At 39.1% G+C, this 22,279-nt stretch overlaps 1 protein-coding gene across 6 annotated transcripts in view; it reads right to left on the bottom strand.

Annotated features, from left to right (window-relative positions):
• The window catches only part of Efa6 (Exchange factor for Arf 6), a 340,573-nt gene that overhangs the window by 119,336 nt on the left and 198,958 nt on the right, over positions 1-22,279 (bottom strand). For all 6 annotated transcript variants that reach the window (XR_010948410.1, XR_010948411.1, XR_010948413.1 and 3 more), the window contains exons 2-5: positions 12,881-12,947; positions 9,838-9,891; positions 8,967-9,775; positions 5,450-6,832 (exon numbers count right to left, since the gene is read on the bottom strand). Coding sequence is in view for 1 of the 6 variants with exons in the window: in XM_067759023.1 (XP_067615124.1) it covers positions 5,450-6,832; positions 8,967-9,775; positions 9,838-9,891; positions 12,881-12,947 (2,313 nt within the window). In the remaining 5 variants the exon portion in view is untranslated. The remainder of the gene's footprint in view (positions 1-5,449; positions 6,833-8,966; positions 9,776-9,837; positions 9,892-12,880; positions 12,948-22,279) is intronic.

Below are 22,279 nucleotides of genomic sequence, written 5' to 3' on the forward strand. Positions count from 1 at the left end.
TGAGCCTATGATTCGGGAGCCATGTGAGGTGTACACATGGTTCTGTTCAGTTTAAAGGTGGTATTTGGTAACGTTTGGTATACAAGACAGGTTCAGCTTTATCGGAATTGACGCTGAGTCCGCAACGGGAGCCCCATCGGGAAACCTCTCGCAAGGCTACCAGTAACAGTAAAACAATAGCACTGAGTAGTACATCAAAGAGTCCCACTAGGGGCGTATTAACATCAAGATTTGTTACGCCATCTGGACCTATATTATTGAATGCTTCTTCAATAGCTGTGTAGCGCAGTCTCCGAAATTCACCTTTGGTGTATTCGTTAGTGAGAAAGTTGCTCATTATCTGTTCGAGGATCTTTAGTACGAAGTAAAGAAAATACTGATAGGTCTGTAGTTCTTTGGCTCGTAATGAGAGGCTTTCCCTGCCTTAGGAATGAAGATAATCATGGCGGAAAATAGTCAAGAGCTGATATCTCCAAAGAGTAAATAAGTTTAGAAGGGACAATTCCGTTTGATCCAGCTGCCTTAAAGAGCTAAATTAAAGTGGTTTAAAATTCTTCAATTACCAGTATTTAGTTTTAAACAACATGTTATTTAAACGACATACACCTATGAAACAATGGGCTATAAATTAACATTTTTTGTTTTTTAATTTTTAAAAATAAAAATTAAATCAACACTTTTTTTTACATTTCGAAAACTTTTAGAAAGTAGTTTTAAAAGGTTCTTGAAAAAAGATTTCTAAGATGAAAATAATATAAATAGTTGTAAAATGTCTATTCTGGGTGGGTTAGATAATAAATGAGTTTGGGTATATGGACGAATTCATAACAAGTTACTTTGTTATTGCAATCAAAAATAAAATTGACATTTATTAAATGTCCTCAGAAGCTTTTAAAAAATTTTTGGCGACTGCACTTTACTGGAAATAAAAATAATGAATTTATTTGCACAAAATTATTAATTTTTTTTTATATGATTGCAATCAAATTTTGTACGCTATGACTAAGACTAAAATAATAAAGTCATCATTCAGTTTTAATTTTCTGACGCCTTATTTATTGTCACAATCTCTGTTTTAGTCACTTGATTGCAGTCATTTGCTGGTTGTCTCTTTTTGAAGTCAATAGCAATATTGGGAGAAAATATATTCCAAATATTTTTGTCATTGTTGCATTAAATTGTTGATTTGCCCTGAACTTAAACAAATATGGATTAGACCTCTAAATCGATTATTTAGTCAAGTACAACGGCTTGGTTGAAAGTATCTAGGCATGCTAAGTCAATTTCGAACGAAGAAGACAAGTCGTTTATTTGAATTTTCGTTTATCCATGTCACCAAGCTAATGCAACAACAACCAAGTTTATACAGCGACCTACTATTTGATGGGGCCTACATCAATTACAAAGCTTCCCTGCCTATCCTAGCTGTCACTTTCATTGATAACGCTTGTAGTCATTTGAATACAAATTGAAACAAATATGTTTGTGTCTTCACTAAAATCAATAATTGACTTCACTTAATGACTAATTAGTTGGAATTCAAAAAAAAAAAAAGATTACAGACTTTATGTTTTAGTATTAAGTCACAGCGTTATTCAATGATTGCATTCCAATATTTTAGTCGTTGAATGTGACAACATGCCAGAAACTAATCGTTAAGTACGGGAAAGAAAGTAAGAATATAAATCATCAACATCTCCAACACTGTTGGGGGATTGACAGATCCTAGTGCAGTTGTGGTGCATTAGGCACACCCAAAAAAAAAAATTTCCGCCTACATTTATGCATGTATCGCCGACAAAAATTTCAAAGCTTCGTAAGAGGCATTCCATATTAGTTCCATATATTAATTTGGTCTTTAATCAATCATTAGAAGCAATCACAATGTAATAAAGGCGACAAACGAAAAAACATCACTTTTTAAAAACAAAAAGCACTACTGGAAATTAATTAACATCAAATTTTGTACATTCTAACATCAATTATACATAAATTAAATAAAGATTAAATAAAGCGAAGGATTTTTATTAAGCTTTTTTTTCAAAAACTGCAAAATACTATTTTTACAACTAAAAAAATACGATTTGGAGGCACTAAATTTTTTGAAAACATATGCAATCAAAATCAAGCTTAAAAAAATTCCGTTGAAATAAACTTTTGCCATAATAATTACAAATATTTGCTATAAAATGATTTACAATTTTTTGCCAGAATAATTTGAACATTAAAATGAAATTTACTTTAGTTAATTAGCTATAAATAATAAACTTACAAAAAATAAATTTTTTATAAAATTTTACTTAGTTTTTAATAAGCTACAAAATTTTAATTTGTTTACCCAAAAATAAAAAAAGCAAACAATACCCAGCCAGCATTTTTGGAAAATTTTGATCAAAAAATATTTAAATATCATACCCCAAGATGATTAAAAACGTTCAAATTTAAAAGCATTTTCTGTTCGAAAATTAACGTATCGTCGGGAGAAAAATGTACCATAAATGTGATTATTCTTGAATAATCATTTATGATTCCTATTTCGAAACGCTTTTTATTCATATTTGATATCATTGTAAAATTGAGCTTTAATAGTTTTAGAGTAATATTTGACTGCTTTTCACAGTCATTTTCTGATCATATTCGTGAATGTATTTCAATCGTTTTGGTTGAGATTTTTGAATCATTTTTGAATGCCATTATAATGCATTTATTCTTCATATCTCATTCACTCACTACATAATAATCTTATTTCATCAGGGGAAGAAAGCATGCAAAATTGAGCCATTCTAACCACAGCAAACTCGCAAACAAACTTGATCGATATACACCAGCGACTACAACATCTAACATCAGCATTATCGATACGGGATGTTGAAGCCGTATCCAGGTATGTCAAGATAGTTTCACTTACCTGGGGTTCAAATAGCTCACAACCTATCTGTCTAATCTTTGGTGAGGCAGCGATTTAGTTTAGCACCCCCCGAGTTCGGGGTTTAACTTGGTATCAAATGAAAGAGGGAGTTCTCCTGATCACAAATATATATATTTTAAAGTGCGCGAAGTTATAATTTAAAAGTTATTTGTTGTTAAAGTTTGCAAATTTCTATACAACTTTTATATGTGTATACGTATATATATTTTATGACATTACAAATCTGTGCTGCCACATCTAAAAAACGCAACAAGTGCAGAATCGAAAAATAACTGATAAAAATACTTTTGTGGTATAACCGTGGCTACCGTAGCCCAGGGTTATTTTTTATAAGCGCGGCCGAAGGCCGCCTACGCGGAAAGGTGTTTCAACTTTTCAAAATGAGTAGTAAAAATATATATTTTCCTTTTTCTTTATTAACTGGATGGTGGTAAGGTAATATTTATATTTGTTTTTTTTTTTTTTGTTTATGTGGCAGCACAGCTTTGTAATGTCATCAATAAAATATATATATATAAACGTGCATGTTGCTACAAAATCGCGATTGATTTAATAAAAACATTTATAAGTAAAAACAATGCAAAAATTAAATGTGAAATATACAAAAATGCAATTTAAGTTTATCGTTGCCAATTTATATAGATATGTATGTGGATTAAGGTTTTGAAAGATGTGTAAATTGTAATTTAAAGTGCTATAGAAATTTGCTAAATTTGCAAACTTTAACAACAAATAACTTTTAAATTATAAGTTTGCGCACTTTAAAATATATATATTTGTGATCGGGACAACTCCCTCTTTCATTTGATACCAAGTTTTACCCCGAACTCGGGGGGTGCTATTCTAAAATTTTCCCTTTGGTGATTCGACGGGCGAATAGTTTTTTTTGTTATTATATTATTTGTTATTTAAATGGGCTGTCTATTATTTTATTTAGAGATAGGTCGCTATGCGCCTGTTACACCTTCTATGTATTCATTGGGGAGAGCATTGGGGGCTCCAAGGTATTGGCGGCGGGTTGAGCCACCTTGTTTTGCTTTGAAAAACCCATATTTATTTAATTTGGGGCAAGCATAGGGAACTCTGAGGTTTCGCTCTAATGAGCCACCTCATCTTCTATTTGAAGACCCCTTTCAAAATGTGATGTGGAGGCGAGCACTGGGCTTTGAAGTATTGGCACCCCATCTTCTACTGGAAGAACCTCAATTTTAAATTAAAAACTAAAACTATGTCTTTAGAATATTTCATAAGCCGGATGAGAATTTCAGCGCTTATGAAACAAACGAAAGAAAAAAACTCATAGTTTAAGTCGCTTAAACATGCTCCCCCCTAGACGGCTTAGTCGTCTAGTTGTAATTCCATAGGAGCCGGTCATCCGGCTCGAAGGACCATAGCTAAGCGTGGGGCAGTTGAGGGCGAGCAATTTAATGTGAGTTATAAGAGAGTAATTTGATGTGCTTGCAGGCGTATGAGTCGTGGCACAGTGGATGACGTACCCGACTCAAACGTTTGGGTTGCGGGTTCAAAGCCCACTGCAACCAGGCATTTTTTAAACTAATAATTTATAAAATAATAAATTTAAAAAATGCTTGGTTGCAGTGGGCTTTGAACCCGCAACCACAAACGTTTGAGTCGGGTACGTCATACACTGTGCCACGACTCATACGCCTGCAAGCACATCAAATTACTGCCTTATAACTCACATTAAACTGCTCGCCCTCAACTACCCCACGCTACCATCACACCACGATGGCCGCATTTTAAGTCATTTTAGTCATTTAAGGACTTCAAAAATGATTCCAAAAAAAGATCGAAAAATGCTTTTTAGTTTTTCATCATCAAAAGTATTCATATTTGATTATTTCTTTTGTTCAATTGTATGATAACTCATTATTTAGTCAGAAAGAGTAATCAAATTGTATTGATATGTAGGGAAATTCAAAATTAAATCACCTAAATGATGAGTGGGTAAAATGCTAGTAATTAGACAGCATACATTTTTTCACAAATAGTCATACTATAAAAACTTCAAGTACTTAGGTACATATGCATAAATACTTAAAAGCTATGTGAATATAATTTTGAAATTTAAAATGAATTTTTCTACATAATCTTGCCCTAAATATACTTAAATTTTTAGTTTCTCAAATTTTTTTCTTCAAATCTTTTTTATTTTCAAAATTTATACTTCTGTAGCTACTATTTTTCATACTTCGTCAAATTTGGGTATGTGCCTAAAATTATGCAAATGAAACAACCAATGCCGCAATTTTTGGTAAAGCATATTTTAAGAGCATTCTAATTAAACTTTTCCTGATTTTTCCACCAAATTAAAAAGATAAGTTAGAATATCAATTTGTATCATTTCTAAAATTACATATTTGTATGTAAATCGAAGTCAGTAGTTCTCTATGAAAATTACGTCTATATACATAAAACAACTACTACACTTCTTTCTGTGCTGCCATATCTATCCCATCCCAAAACTCCAAAACAATTTTTCCCTCCCCCAAAACTTACCTGCGAGTCTTCGGAGTCTTGTCTCGTATCGAGTAGCGTATTAAGCGAACTATTAACATCCTCATCAATATCGATTGGTATTACTGCCGCCATGCCTTCACGTTGCACCTGTTGCAAATGATCTTCTGATTTGCTAGTGCGGAACCCAGCAGAATCACATGTACGCACAACGCCATTATGGCGTCGCACCACACCATCATGACCAACAGCGCCCCCAGCACCAGACACTGCGCCCAAACTGGACGGCTCTGGGCTTGTTGGTACTGAATTTGCTGTATCCTTATCAATTAATGGAGTAGACAGTGAAATGGGTGAGGTGGGCACTGAAAATGACGTTTCATCAGGTGAGGTATTTATGCCACCCATGCCATCACTTTTCACCGTCGCCGATGAGGATGAGGAACCACCTGAACCACGGTGCTGTTGGCGATGTTGCTGTTGCTGTTGTTGCGGATGATGGTGATGATGATGATGATGGTGGTGATGATGATAACCACCAGCGTAGTGTTGACGCGCACAATCGACTGCATCATAGGCGCCACCACCAGTAGCACGCACCACACTTTGTGCGTGTTTGTAATGTGCAGCTGCGGCTTTTTGTTTGAGTGCACGTAAACGTTGCTTCGCCGATGCTGAAGTAAGTGAATTCGATGAGTAATCTTCATCATCATGTTCTGCGGTACAACCGTCTTCGTCTTCAGCATCAAAATCTTCCCCTTCACCAACGTCATTAACGCACTCGTCGTCATCGTCGTTGTCGTCATCGCCGTAATGCGTTACCAGACATTGCCGATCACTGGCATCATCATCAGCGCATACGTGACCAGTGGCCACACCGCCGCTATTATATGTTTCGATGTTTGTAATATCGTAATGCGTTTGATCTTCTTCGTTCTCTTCAATATCAGCTACGACTTCGTCGTTTTCATAACTACTGCGTTGTTGTTGATGACTATATTGATACCGTCGCGCTGAATGTTGTTGGTGTTGTTTATAACGTTGCCTACGATTATTGTCACCACCTAGTTCTTCGTCATCGTCACGCTCTAATTCTTCACATAATAGAAGTGTGTCGTCTTTACGTGGATCATCGCCAGTCAAGACAACACCACCAGCGCCACCACCTCCACCACTATTACTGTTGTTATAGCTATTGTTAATGCTATCTAACTGTTGTTGTAGTAGATGATGATGCGGTTGTTGATTACGTCGTTTACCTCGATCTTTTTGATGATTAGCTGATTCCGAGCTAATCGTATGGGTAGGTGAGTCCACCGAGGAGGATGACGTTGGCGATGACTCGCCAGAGGCCCGGGGCGCTAGGGCACCGTTAGCACGCGCAGCCACGATCGCACGTTGTGGTGAGTCACGCAAACTATCAATCTATAATAGAAAAAGGAAGTGATTAGACAGTACTAATATTTTTTAAATAATATTGAAAATAACTATGGGCTTTGGTATTCCATGTTGCGTTAAAGTTGGGACGATTAATTTGTTTTTGGTGTTCCCGTTTTACCGAAAAAAAATTCACGAAAACTGTGAGGAGTTAAGATTGTGTAAGAACGCATGGTCGGAGATGAGCTAAAATTATTCTGGTTGTTATGACCGCAAGAAATCCCCGAATGTTTTTGGGAAATGCTTACGTAGTGGCAGTAAACCACCTGACACGAATAAGTATTTCATATACTGCTTGATCTCATTATAACTTCCTTCAGAATCTGGAGCGTCTGCAGTGCGGTTGCCCGAGATTATGTTACGGTGCCCCTGAGACTCTTTAGTTTTAACAAATTTAGCCTCAATAAGAAGATAATGCTCCAAAGCCTTAAGAAGATATACCGTAAGAACGCTGACCTAACAGATGTCTTATTTCATACACTACGCCAAACATAAAAACCTGAGTTTATCACACCAAAGTGGGTATCTAATGGTAATCCCATTTTCGCGGTCCGGGTAGTGAATTCTGTGGCCAATGGACTATGTCGGCGGAAGCCCAACATACTTGGAGGTTTTGGAGAGTGTTATATACGTTGATGGTATTATCCCGATAATCTCGGGAATCATTTGAAATTACCACATTGAAATTTTCTGGCCACTCTCCACCCTACTTCTTTTGGATCACTCCCTGAGGGTTCTATTTGAGAACAATTTTTAATGGGCCTCACCCTATCTTGTTGAAGCCTCGGATATCTAATGACCAATATAATAATGACCACATGAAGAAAGCCAAGGAGCAATCTTTCGCACACAGTTTGGGAAACTAAAACCAGAAGTGGAGTTGCCCGAACCTGCCTTGGCTTCTCCATATTTCTGCCAGCTAACGACGTATACTGAGAGAAAGGGGTAAGCTTCCAATAGACAATTCAAAAAATCCGGTGGGGGAAAATCCAGTTTGCTATTCTAAATCCTGATAATCCATGAGGGATGCGTAAAGAAGTTTCAGCGTAAATTTGGTAAGATACAATGATTTCCCAAGGCTCAGAAAAAGTTTCGTAAAGTTCTGCTCTTGTAGACACTACTGATTTATCTGACTTACCAGTTGGACAGAAACCTCTTGATGTACTGTCGGCGGGTCTTGCTCTGTAAAAATGCCAGACATTCCTCTACCTGAAGGCTAGCATATATGAAATATTCATCATTATAAGCCTTACAAATTTCCCAGGGATTTTCTACTGCCACCTGACGACTATCTATGCAGAGCAAAAGCTTTCACTCCTCTCTCAGAACATCAAAAAATTTAGCCTTATTAATCTGCAAGGGATCCAAGAGAACGATTGTTAGCATCGCATAAAGCCTATTGCGAAGACAAGTTAACGCTGTCTACTCGGTGGTCAAATTAATACTCGAGCCTGCAAGGGCGTATTGAAGGTACCCTGCATAAGGTGCTATGCTTACTTCATGATCATGGGTCTCTTTTGTTGTTGTTGTTGTAGCGATAAGGTTGCTCCCCGAAGGCTTTGGGGAGTGTTATCAATGTGATGGTCGTTTGTCGGATACAGATCTGGTACGCTCCGGTAACACAGCACCTTTAAGGTGCTAGTCCGACCATCTCAGGAACGATTTATATGGCCACATTAAACCTTCAGGCCATCCCTCCCTCCCCACCCCCAGGTTCCATGAGGAGCTTGGGGTCGCCAGAGCCTCGTCTGTTAGTGAAACAGGATTCACCGCGGATAGGTGAGGTTGACAATTGGGTTTGGAGAAGCTATATATTGCGCTGGGAACCTGAAGGGTTGCGCTACACAGCCCCTTGCGCATTTATCCCCTGATTAGTTTAAAGCTATACTGTACACCTGGAGAATAGAGGGAAGTATTATCGTAACATCGGGGTGTTGAGAAGGAATAAACCCGTCTCTTTACTGCACACACTCAGTCTAAGAAGGCTCAGATGTCATTTATTAGAGTTGTGAAATATGTCTATTTTTAAAGATGTGGAAATAGGAAACTTCGGTAGTGGTTTCTACTCAGTCTAACCTCCATTTATGGGTTTATATTATATTATTTATGTCCACAAATTTACCTTCTTTGCGTGTCCTGGCAGCAGATTGCTACTTTGCGAGGTTCTCGATAAATTTAGTATCAATTCACCAGTCATCATGTAAGCCTCAAAACGTGGCGCCTTCGCTGGTTGCGGTGGCGCTGAATTCGGTTCAGCGTCACGCTCCTTTTGCTGCGTTAAACGTGTAGCAGCACCGCTATAACTATTGGAATGTTGCAGCGGTGCATTTACACCTGTCGCTGTTGTTGGTGGCGCTGTCGTTGCGCTTGTGTGCACGATGTTACCGTTAGTCGTTGGACTTGGCGCTGCACCCACTTGACCAGCTTTCGTTGGAATTTGCGAGGGGCGTGGTCGCTTATACTGTGGTGAATGCTGTACTGGTAGTTTTTGTGGAGCCTTTAAAGCTGTTGGAATGCGTGAAGGACGAGATGTTGGCGATGTGCAGGTGGCACCACCCGCCGCCGCCAATGAAACGTTTGCATTATCACCAAATTGTAGTTGTGCTGATGAGGCGGAAGAGCTGCGACTATGACTGCTGCCGCCGCCTTGTTGTTGGCTAGTTGGCGCAGGTGTTGGCAGCGAACCCTGACGATGTGGCAAGTGTGTGGGTGATTTTGCGTAACGTATCGCAGGTGAAGACGATGAGTTGGAATTACTATTGTGTGGTGGCTCGTAAGAGTCTTGTAATGACAGTGAACGGTGATGTGTAGTGGGTGAACGACAACTCGAAACTTTATAATCGTATATGTGCAGTGACGGTTCGATGTCTTCGTAATGTGGATTCTTTGTATTGGCTAGCTGTTCTTTAAGTCGGGCTTTTAGTTTAGGATCTGTAGGAGTGGAAAATATTATAAAATTGAGAAAAACAATAAGATCAAAGCTAGAAACTTACCTCGACGCAGCTCTAACGTGACCGAGTCATCGGAAAGGCGTAAGCATTTTAAAACTGTTAGAAAGAATAAGTCATATTAGTTGGTAAAATTTAAATTGTTTATGTAGGTATAGATCGAGTTGCATCCGAAACGGATTAACTGACCGTTACCAAATTTAACACACCCACTACAAATCTTCCCAGGTTGAAGTTGGAATGAGAGTTCGAATGGAAGTGGAGGTGGGATTTAAATTTGGAGTGGGGGTGAGAGTTGGAGTGAGAGTAAGAATGGGAGTAGGTCGGGAGTGGGTATGAGAGTGGGAATAAGGCTAGAAGTGGGAGTGGAGGTTAGGGTGGGAGTGAGGGTGAGAATTGGAGCGAGGGTAAGAATGGTAGTGGGAGTAGGTCAGGAGTGGGAGTAGGGGTAAAAGTGGGAGCGGAGTGGGTGTGGGAGTTGGAGTAAGTCGGTAAAGGGTATGGGATCGGGAATAACACAAACAGCTAACAGTGTGGATTTACGAGTTACGTGTATATTTTTTAGGAAAAATTAGGGATTATATATTCTGAAGGAATCGTTACTTTTCAATTGCTTTGATCGTTATAATTAGTATGGGTCGAGGACGAGGTCCCATTCGACAGTATACGATTTTATTTACTTGTGTTTTCATCTAACATCGTTTTTCACTCCAGACCCGTGATGTCCAAAACAGTGTGCTGCCTATGCCTATCGTTACATGATCTTGATTCCGACTCATGTTCCAACCGAGAAGGGTTGAAGGGCAGTCCGCACAGTCATAATAGTTGAAACGTCGAGGATTTGTGTACTATCTGGGGTCAAAATGACAACTTGGACCAACATATTCTGCAGCAAAGGACCGCATGTAAAGCTTGCTCCAGAGAACTATTTGGGCAAATAATCTGCTGATAAATTTTTCACTAGGCTCTAACATCAGCTCAATGTTGGCCCATTTGGAATGTGATTCACCACTGGAAGCTTGAGTCTTATTGCGAAGCTAAGAGGAAAGAGAGGTAGATACCTTCTAAGAAAAAAGAAAAGGATTAAGGCTTCAGTTGCGATTTCGATTGGGGTTTTCTTTCTGCAACTTGAGGTCGCGCTTTCCAACCGTCTTTCAAACTCGACTGAGAGTTATTGCTAAACACGTAAATTCGCGGCAAATCCGCAACCTTAGAGCGGCAAGCAGCTATGAATGTTCTATTTAAATCTTCTTAAGCCGTTAGTGACTTCAAGACGGCGTATCAAACTTTATTATTGTATCATCTGGGTTCCTAGTTTCAGGCGGTAATGAGAAAGCGGATGAACTAGCAATTTATATTAAGTTAAGGAGCTTCTTCTCGCACAGAAATCAAAATGGAACTTCAAAGCTGATCGACGCCTCAGCTGATTTCACCTTAATGCCGCTAAAGAGTGATATTACAACCAGCCGTCAAGATACAAGCAAATCACTATTAGAAATTGGTACTCTACGCATGCACAGTTAATCATCACATTCAGTTGATCCAATGAGAGATTAATTAGGAACCTAGTTCGGTTCTCGTTCATACGGTGGAAAGCTCACAGATGGTACCAGTAACCATCTGACATTACCTTTCGCGATGATCGACATGAACCAGAATTTCAAAAAGAGGTGTAACTAAACTAAATTAACTCGGTTTGCTTATGGGCCTTCCTAGATAATTCATCGGGTATAACACTGTATCCTTGGACTCACATCATCGATATGTTTTGAAAGGCTGGGTGGTTTACCGACTGTCCGCAGTATATTGCTACCTTCGATAAAGTGCTCTGCCTTGGGTAGCCTTGATTGCTGCTGGGCAGTCGTGGAAGTTACAGCTGTTAGTTTGGCCTGAAGGACGCCGTAATTGATCGACAATCTGATACTTAAGGAGAGCGAAAGATCTTCTTCATTGCCATTAGGTTGGGAACGGCCGTGGACTCAAGAGTCTATAAAATGAGAACGGATATACTTACTTAATTGGCGCTTAACCGTTTAAACGGTTATGGCCGTCCAACAAGGCGTGCCAGTCGCTCCTTCTCTCTGCCAACCGGCGCCAATTGGTCACACCAAGGGAGTTTAAATTGTTTTCCACCTGGTCCTTCCAGCGAAGTGGGGGCCGCCCTCTTCCTCTGCTTCCATAGGCGGGTTCCGATAGAAACACTTTCATAGCCGGAGCGTCATCTTTAATTCGCATAACATGGCCTAGCCAGCACAGCCCATGCGTTTTAATTCGCTGGAGTATGTTGATGTCTGCGTAAAGCTCGTACAGCTCATCAGAGAACGGACATACATTTACACAATACGGGCAGAATCTGTAACCAAGTGGGTTATAAAGAAACTCTGTGAGTGTTTGGCTCAAACGAGCTTCTGCTACAAATCTATATACGGGTTCGCATTTTCCGACTTTAGAGAAGTATCAGAATACTCCGTAACTCAAATTACATCAGCATCCATTGAATTTGGTGTGAAGAGAAGCTGGTTTCGGTGGTGTGCCATCTTCAGAATAATTTTTCGTTCCAACGAAAGTATAGGCCAGTACAACAAAAACACCCCTACCCTTCAGGTCTTAAAGCGATCCGTGTTGTCGTTAACTGTGCGAGCTTTATTACTCTAAGCCAGACTACCGAAACCATCATAATTGCCTTCGTTCCATTACATCATTCGATCGCTTATCTTATAAGTAGAAGTTCGGACACCGGAAAGTGCACATATGCAGAGCACTCTTTTATCAGAAACTCGACACCAAATTGCGTCCTCTTTTACATCGGCACTGTAGGTAGGAACTAAATAGGCTCAGTTTCTTCTACCAGGTGGCACAATTACACTAAATACGACACAGCGCCGAAACGTTTGTCTGTAAACCAAATTTATTAAGGGATGACGAAAAACGTCGATCAAAGTACTAAGTATGTTTCCTGGATAATGACGCCAGTGCACTAATTAGGCTCAGTTTCTTCTACCGGGTGGCACAGTCAGCTTCCACAGTCCGTTGCATTTTATTTTCAGTAAAAGTTTTCAGAAAAAATATTGTTTAACAAAAAACTTACCCTCTTTCGTTGTGTATCGATGCACGTCAGTGCCATTTACTTTAAGAATAATATCACCAGCTTCGACCTGAAATTAGAAAAGCAAAAATTACTTAAGAAATTCCTTTAGAAGAAGGGATAGAGAAAATTTGTTGATACGAAAACGCCCTGTCTCAACGAATGGTTGAACGATGCTCTACATCAGAATCTAGTTGAATAACGCCTTATGCCAGATTTTCCGCTAGGGAGATATGAACCTCAGCCCAAAGAAAAAAGGGACAGTTACGATGCAGCATTGCGCAAGGATCAAATCAACCTTTGACCAGCGCCTAAGACTTGCTTATCTAAATCTCAATTGCTGATGTAAGTAGACACACCATCGCTTATTTTAAACCTCTTCAAATCTATGAGTCAAGGCACCCGGTTGCAATGCAGCTCCACATTCGAGTTAGACACATCTTTTTCATTTGGATAGCTACCCAGATGCTTTCGAGGGCCTATCCCAATTGAGCAGAAACAAGACTCAAGCTCCGCACATCATACCCATTAATCTCAGATATAATATCCCAACTATTTAAGTCCCTTACATCCGAGTACTACGGATATTCACACAAAACATGCAATTAAAAGCCCCACACACAGAAGCCCCGTTTCGCTAAAGGTTCTCTTATGCAAAAATGCTTTAAGAGAAACATGACCTACTAGCAACAAACCCTTACTCAGATTAATTCTGAAGTCTGAATTTTCTGCTACAAACGAAACGTTCGGGATTTACTCGAACGTAGACCTACTGTTACTACTATTCTCCCAGCGCGTTTTCCACTTATTCACAAACAGATCCTGTAACCTCCTCTGAAAATCCCCTCTCCACATCAATGCCGGGTACCAATCATCCTCTTTCTATAACCACCAGGTCAGTTCACCCATTAGGACATTCATCGCATTCGTTGAAACAGAGCGACACAAGGGTAAACATACCACCAACATGCACTTCTACACACTTAGGATACGCCTGAGACCATGTCATGGTAGCAAAAGTTACAAAGAGGCCACGATATTTCACACGAACAGCACAACGCCTGAAGCCCCAGTCATATTCCTAATGAAACCATGCAAGATACTTGGCCTTACTCACAATCGATTCTGCGTCGATCTGCCCTTCAGCAACATTGTCACGGTTTGGTTCAACAAAATCTCTAAGCCCATGTGAGCACCACAGTAAGCCACTTTTTCACACAGTGACTCACTGGTGCGCTCAACCTTTGCTCGAGATTCCTCCTTTACGAACAACAGGAAGTCAACCGCATACAAAGTGGCTCGAGCTTCATCTCCACACTTCCATTCGCCCCAATAATAGTAGCTAGTCTGCCCAAAAAATAATTCCTGCATACGGATATTTCCGGCAATCGAGCTTCTCCAATGGTTCGATAACCTATTCCCAGCTCAAGTAGTCAAATGGCGCGTTAAAATCAATAAATATGCCTAGAACATATTTACTAACACTACTCTCAACCACACCTTGATAAACGCTACGTCCTTTCTTGAAACCATACTGCCTAACCGACTGACTACCCCAAGTAATCTCGTGAAGTCGCGCAACCATCACCCTTTCCAGCACTTTTCCAAGCACTGGAACGAGACGCATACCCCGATAAGATCGGGGAGGTGCATCGTATGTATGTAGGTACTGAGGTTGCAATCCAGTACCCGATAAGCTAGCTGCTGAAAAATTTGTAATTCAAAAACATCTCGTCGCAGCCATCGTGCAGTTTTGCATTTTTTTTTTTTTTTTTGACTAGAGTTCGCCTACTACAGATGGCACCAACTTTCCCTTCCGAAATAACAACGTTAAATATCAACAATCAAAATTACAAATTTATTCATATTTTCCGAGCTATGCTTCCAACAAAACGAGAAGTTTAAACCAGACGTCGGCAAAATGAAAATGCAGATATGTTAGTGAGAGCGCGATGATCGCGCACATCAATTGATGCCTCCTTTTGCGTTGTTCATACGCTTCTTAGCAACCAACAAGACAAAATCGTTTATTATTATTACTTTTTTTCAATTTTGCTAATTATACTCAGTAAAATAATGGTTTATCCCAAGATACATTTGTTTGCAGGATATACACCCCCTAATACATATTTTTGTTCACAAAATATGTACTCCTAATATACATATGGACAACATTGCGAGCGACGCACACAATCCATGTTAGGGCGCCAAGCGCTCAGCGACTAATAAACTAAAGAGAATAAGAATACGTGTGAATTGAGTGCGAACAATTGTTTCACTATTTGCCGACGTCTGGTTTGCACTCTTCTTTCATTTGCGAGATCACGTTCGTTTGTATGAAGTCTGCTCAACACAACAACATAAAACACATGTTGCGTTCGTAGTGCGAGTGTAAACACTCTCATAGTTTAAATCAGACGTCGGCAAAATGAAAATGCATATGTGTTAGAAAGAGTTGCACAAATCACTTAATGCATCGTTTTGTGTTGTTCATTCTCTTATTAGAAAGCAAGAAGCGAAGATCGTTTGTGAACAATGGTCGGCAAATAGTGAAACATGGTAAACATTGCGAGCGACGTACACAATCGATGTTGCTGCGCCAAATTCTCAGCGACTACTAAACTAAAGAGAATAAGAATACGTGTGAATTCAGTGTGCACAATTGTGACACTATTTGCCGAGTCTGGTTTAAATACGTGTTTGGCATTGCTAGTGGTGCCATTTTTAAATCAATATTTTAGCGCTTTATTTAACGTTCTTGAAACTTTTTTAATGGCATGCACTTCTCCCTAAGCAGACTTATCGATACATATATAAATGTTTATACCTTGGCATTATAGTTTTCCCGTAAAATGGGATCGAAATTTTCAACTTGACTATTTATATAAAGATAACCTTAAATTTGTAGGGACACTCCTCTTTTCCATCCACAACAAATCAAAAATATTTCACTCTAGTCCAAGCTGAACAAAATAATTATTAAATATTTATCTGTTATTCAATTTTAAAATTAAAAAAAAGTTTGTGTGGGTTTGAACTATTGAATCAGACGAGGCGTCATGTCAACACCAGCCCCAACACGCATACACAACCGATAAGAATCGATAATTATTTTTTTGACACAATTTAATACAAAATTAAAGCATCTACAGATTGAGAGATAATAACAAAAACATGCAAAGTCAAACAAATGAAATATGTAAAATGCTTCGGGCTTGTCCAGCCACTTAACTGAAGCGTGTGATATGTGATTTTAATCAAATCGCAGCAATTAGTCTAGATAATCACTGAAAGAACAAATTGAATTTTGAAAATCGAATAAATTCGAAAAGTTTTAACGTCTTTCACGCGAATGTTTAATAAATAATATTGTAACGAATTTTGGGAAATTCTGCTTATTTTGCACCTTCTGCTATCGTTCGAATCGCTGAATTGTCGAATAAATAACTCAAATATTCAGTATGGCAAAATGGTCTTTATTTAGGCCACTTTCGGAGTAGTACAATTACAAAACTCGCGTACTTCGCTAAAGCGTGCTAAAATCAAAACTGATTGATTACCGCTTGCATCGCGCTGCTTTTGTACTCTCCGTTAGCCTCGTTCACCTACTTCTCCCAAGGTCTAGACTTTTCACGCACATGCCTTCTGGAACAGTTGTATCTCATACTTGGTTATTTAGCTATATACATGTATATCTGTAGTTTCCCTGCACAAAATTCCATTAGCCTAGGATGAAGCGGTGATTAGTCGCAAAGGAGTATGCGACCAATGCCTGTTGTGATCTCTTTGTATGAGTTAACTGTTCCCTTTTGTTTGAGAATGTCTGAGACTAATTGTACCCATTAATACCCGAAAGGGATCGATCGAGCCAATCCCCTTTGTACCCATATGGGAACATGTGAAGACTAGTTCCTTTTAGGTTCAATAAGGACTGAAATAGGGCCAGTCGCATTTTCTTGGCAGAAACACAATCGAAGGGTTTGCCAAGCCACCAAATCTATTTGATGTAAGTTGTTCGCCCGCTTTTCAAAAAGAAATAAAAAATATTAACCGAAAATGTAACCCTTCATTTGACAAGGTATATCCCCAATGATTATTCGCTGGGTGCTATCCATGCTAGAGAAAAAAAAAACCAGTCTGGAGCTAGGAGGAACAACTCAGTCAATTGTGACCTCTAGAGAATGCCCTCAAGGGGATGTACTCTGTCTCCTATTGTGGATAGATAGATGACCTCCAATGAATTTGACACACACGGGTATGCAGATGACTTAATAGGCTGCATCACAGGGATGCACAATATCTAACAGCATGCAACAAGCCCTGCGCTGCATAGAAAGGTTGGGTGATACCAAATGTGTGTCTATCCATCCCTTGGTGGTACCAATATCCGATTTTCAATGGATGCATTTAATGCCTTAGTGGAAATTCCTCCCTTCCCGATTCTAATAGAGAAAGAGGCGATACTTGCTGCGCTAAAACTGCAAAATATCTCTGAAATAAAAAATCCAGGATTGCAACTACGTGAAGCAATGGCCCCTACACTCAAAATCTCACGGAGCTTTTAGGGGGCCATTGTGGACAGAGCTCTTTGGGAAACATGGAATCCATATACTGACCCTGACTCAGAAGTCACAATAAATTTAATGACGGAAAAATGAGAGCTAACATCTGTGGGCCAAGCTGAAGAAATCGATACCAATGGGATGCTAACCCACTATTTTTCAGGCAGGAATCCATGCAATAGAAGTTGGCGGTAGAGAATGTCTACGAAGAGGCTCATCCTCGAGGAGTATCCTCATTATGTCAGACAGCCAGGCACCTTACGTTCCTTGCAGTCTTAACAATATTTTGTATGACGGGTTTCCGTGCATCCTGGAAGGTAAAGCAGAGGCAGACTACCTAGCCAAGCCGGGTGCTTTAGCAACATTCTATGGTCCAGAGCCCTTCTGTGGGTTCACAAAGCAACACATTAGAGAAACTGTAAATAACTGGGGAGCAAACCAGTTCAGACAAACTCGTTTATCTTAGTAGGCCCTCTCTACTGGCCCTCGCACTGGATACTATACGGGACTCTGTAGTCTCCGACATCACCTAAGTAGGTTAATTCACCCGATGCATCTTTCTTTCTCTTTTGTGAGCTGGAGCTGTTTCACATTCTCCCATCTAGGTGGCGCGACCCTAAACCTACTGAAATACAGTAAAACGCCTGAAGATGTACTTAAATACCTGAAAAGCCTCCGAATACAGTAATAGGCTGAATGGTCAAGCAGAATATATCTAAATAAAGGTTGCAGGGCATCGAGGCTTAGTAATAATAACAATAATAAAATCTCTGCGTTCGAAATCGTCCTATTTCGGAAAAAGTTAGCTACATACATATTTGCCACTGGCATCGCTATCCCACCCTCTTCGATAGAATCGAAAAACACTTCTTCGCTACAGCATCTATTGATTTTCATTTGTTTGTCTCGGCGCAAAGGCGTTTATTGCTTTTTTGTTCTTATTTTCTTACTTAAGCTGGAATATTTATGACAAAAGCACTTGAAAGAGGCACAGAATAAAACAAAAAAATTATAAAACACGACAACAAAAGTTAAATGCATGCTGGACAAAAAAAAATATTCAAGTGCTTCTAAATATTTCAGCTGTAGCTCGCAACATTTTGAGACAACAAACGGTAAGCTATATGGCCTAAAGCAATTTGCAACATGACTAAGATACGCTCCAATTGGCAAGAAAGAAGCTGAGAAAATTTGTTTGAGTAAAAATGAAAACAAAACACTTGACTAAAGAAATCAAAATTGAGATGATACTAGATATTTGAGGCAAATATTCATATGGAAACACACGCAGTAGAGTTAAGAGATGACAACTCAAGGTTATTAAAAATTTTGTGGAATTTAAATCAAGATGTGATCCAATTTTACAGGATTGCCTTTATTAAAGGAACCGATAAGCAGAAATCCATTTTTAGGTTGACATAGGGTAGTCCTGATGAATTTCAGAGGAGAGAAGAGAAGAGAGGAGAGGAGGGGATAGGAGAGGATAGGAGAAGAGAGGAGAGGAGAGGAGAGGAGAGGAGAGGAGAGGAGAGGAGAGGAGAGGGCAAGGAAATGGAAAGTAAGAAAAAAAGAAGGAAGGGAAAGAAAGAAAAAAGAAGGAAGGGAGAGAAAGTAAAAAAGAAGGAAGGGAAAGAAAGTAAAAAGGAAGGACGGGAGGAAATAAAAAAGGAAGTAATGGGAAAAAATAAAAAAGGAAAAAAGGAAGTAGGGAAAGGAAGACAAAAGGAAGGAAGGGAAAAACAGGTAGAAAAACAGAAGGAAGGGAAAGAATTGACCGACCAATAAAAGGTACCAGTATTTATTTGACGACGAAAGGGAAACCACCAATTAGGTATTAAGACTTATTATATAAAATGGCTGGGACCTTTTGGAAAATATTAGAAGTGCTCTAGGCATCAGCTTAATTACTGACTCGTGATCTGCAAAGTCTTTCGCTGCAAGTAGATGGACCTCGAGAGTGCAGGACACTGACAAAGCAGAGGCCCAACCGTTTCTACCTACATCTGCTTTTACTGTCCAAGCCTAATTTATGAGTATGTGACAAAGTGTCGCGTTAGTACATCCATCATGAGTCTCAAGTCTTCTCCATTTGGCAATATGACCAACTTTGTGAGTATAATTTCGTAAGACTTGCAGATCATGTTAGAAATTTTGCAGACCCGTACTTCGGTCCACACCGATCATGCTTGATAAAACGACACATCAAGCTATCGAACAAGCAATGATTGACAAGTATATAAGAGCTTTTTCCGCCTGCACTCGATTCTTTGACACTCTCCTCTCCTCTCCTCTCATCTCTCCTCTCCTATCCTCTCCTCTCCTCCCTTCTCCGCTTTGTCATTAACCATAACCTTCGTCCTCATCATCCAACTCACCATAATGACTATACTGAACATTTGTTAAGCTAATAGTCACATATGAGTTCTTAGTTTGGTGGCCGAAGATAGCCAGGTAGCCTTTCAATCTTACACAATTACTTCTAAGCTAGTGGGTAAATGCGTTGCAGTCCTAACTGATCTGGGAGCTGAAAACAACGCGTTGTTAGAATGTGTTCCGGTGCATCAGGGACATGAAGTTAATGAACAGGCTGTCTAGCTTGTTAAGTAGGGTACACACTAGGGAAACCATAAGTAAATGGAAAACAAAGCAGTTCAGACAATACTGGGTTGAATGTCCAGAAATTTTTTATACTCCCAGCAAGGAGAGTATCAGTAAAACTTAATAATCTAAGCAGAGGGGCCTACGAACTCTCACTGGGTACTACGCGAGCCACTGTAGTCAACGATGTCACCTAAGAAAATTAAATCATCCGATACACAAAGCTGTCATTTTTGTGAGCTGAAGGAGATGAAACGCCGGATCACATCACTACGAATACGTCGCTTTGGCAAGGCCGAAACACCCGCATCTAGGTGGCGTGACTCCAAATCCCTTCGTAATATAGAGAGGTACTTGAATACATTTAGAACATTCACATACAATAATAGTGCATCAAGGCCTAATAATAATATTGTGACGAGTATTGGCATCACTAAGCTGTTAGTAAATAATCACACAACAACAAAAACATGAAGCAGCCACTCTTATGTACATGTACACATTAAAGCTAGCAACACTTATGTAGAAGGCGACGAAGAGATGTCTCACACACACAGATGTAGTCATCAGCCGAAATAATTACACACACATACACACGCATATGGCTATAAACTACAAATATGCATGTATCATATAACTGATTACCAAGCAGGAGATACAAGAGTTCTAGAAGGTGAAACGTCTAGACCTTTGGAAAAATATGCGAACGAAGGAACGGAGAGTATAAAAGCGGCGCAAGCTGAACAATCAGTAATCAGTTTTGATTTAAACACGCTATTGGTTGTGAAGTATAATTGTGAAGTACTACTCCCAAAGTAATCTAAATAAAGACCAGTTTTCAATACTGAATATTGGATTGATTTATTCATATATATTCATTATACAGTTTAGCGATTCGAACGTTAGCAGAAGGTTTCAAATAAGCGGAATTTCCCAAAATTCGTAACAATATGTATGTTGACGGAGGAGGGCGGCGAAGAGTAATGCTCAAAAACATCTACCGAGTAGGCTAGTGAATGAAAAAAGTAAGTTCGTTTGACCGTTTGAAGTTTGGGTTTTTTATACTCCATGCGATTAGAGCAATTTGATTACTTGGTATAAGCGTTTTGCCTTTTTAAGTGACAAAGTTTGGTTCCTTAAGAAGCTCCTTTCATTTTTTTAGCCGGTTTCCCGTTCTTGTAAGACCCGAAACTATCGATGCATCACTGATATATTCCTTTGCGTTTAACGACAAAAACAAAAGAGTGGACGCAAGAATTTTTCTCACGCGTGACTGTAAGAACTCGAGCATACAATTTTCCGCTTTTGGTGACAATTGAAGTCACGTGTGATTCTAAAATAGCAAACATGTATTCACATATATATGTATCTACGAGCTGCCAGTATTATTCTTTGTTTTTGTTTATCATCTCTTTACGCTGTAGTCGCAATTAACACCGCTAAATGGTCTTTGCACTTCTTAATTGCATAAGTTTTCTACGTTGCAATTAATTTGTTTTTTTTTTTTTATTTTTTTAAACTTTTGAATGGCTAATAGCCATTTAAAACAAAGTAAACAATCAAATTCTTAGAGAACTTGATAATGTGACTTTAAAAACCACAAAATGAGAATAAATTAGTAGAGCGCAGATAGAAATTTAGTCACACAAATGACTGAATAGCTGGCTGACGCGTTGTTGGGCTGCTTGCTTGGTTGAATGCAACGACCTAGCTAACGACCAAGAGAGAGAATGCTAAGTCAAATGACCCACCGCCGCACGGTGGGGTATTTGATCAATCTAGCTGGTCAAAAGTCGATTTTTCAAATATTCCATTTTTTTTTATTCTCCCTGGCGTTCCTAGATATCCACTGAATAGTATCCATACCCCAAAATCCATCTGCACGTCAACGGAGCTAACCGCGCACATCTAAACTTGTATAAAAATTGTATGCACTTCGATGTAGTTTTGGATTAAAAAGCAATATACCCTTCTAACCTAAATACGTGTTCACTTGTTTAGTCTTAATCAAATCTACTTACATTTTCTTTTAGGGCAGGTAATTGTGTTTTTAATTCATATGTTAGGTTTTTTATACCGCTTAAAATCTTTAAAAACCTTCTTTCCCATGCATAAATTCTTTGAAAACCTTCTTTCCCATGCATAAGCTTGTGTTTGTTTCAAAGTTGGTACCTTGTGAAAACATCCTCAGTGGCAACACCTAGGTGAAAAGTCTTAAAATGTAATACTATGTCGATGTACC

Source organism: Eurosta solidaginis, chromosome 1 (assembly GCF_040869045.1).
Source record: "Eurosta solidaginis isolate ZX-2024a chromosome 1, ASM4086904v1, whole genome shotgun sequence".
Classification (NCBI taxonomy): domain Eukaryota; kingdom Metazoa; phylum Arthropoda; class Insecta; order Diptera; family Tephritidae; genus Eurosta; species Eurosta solidaginis.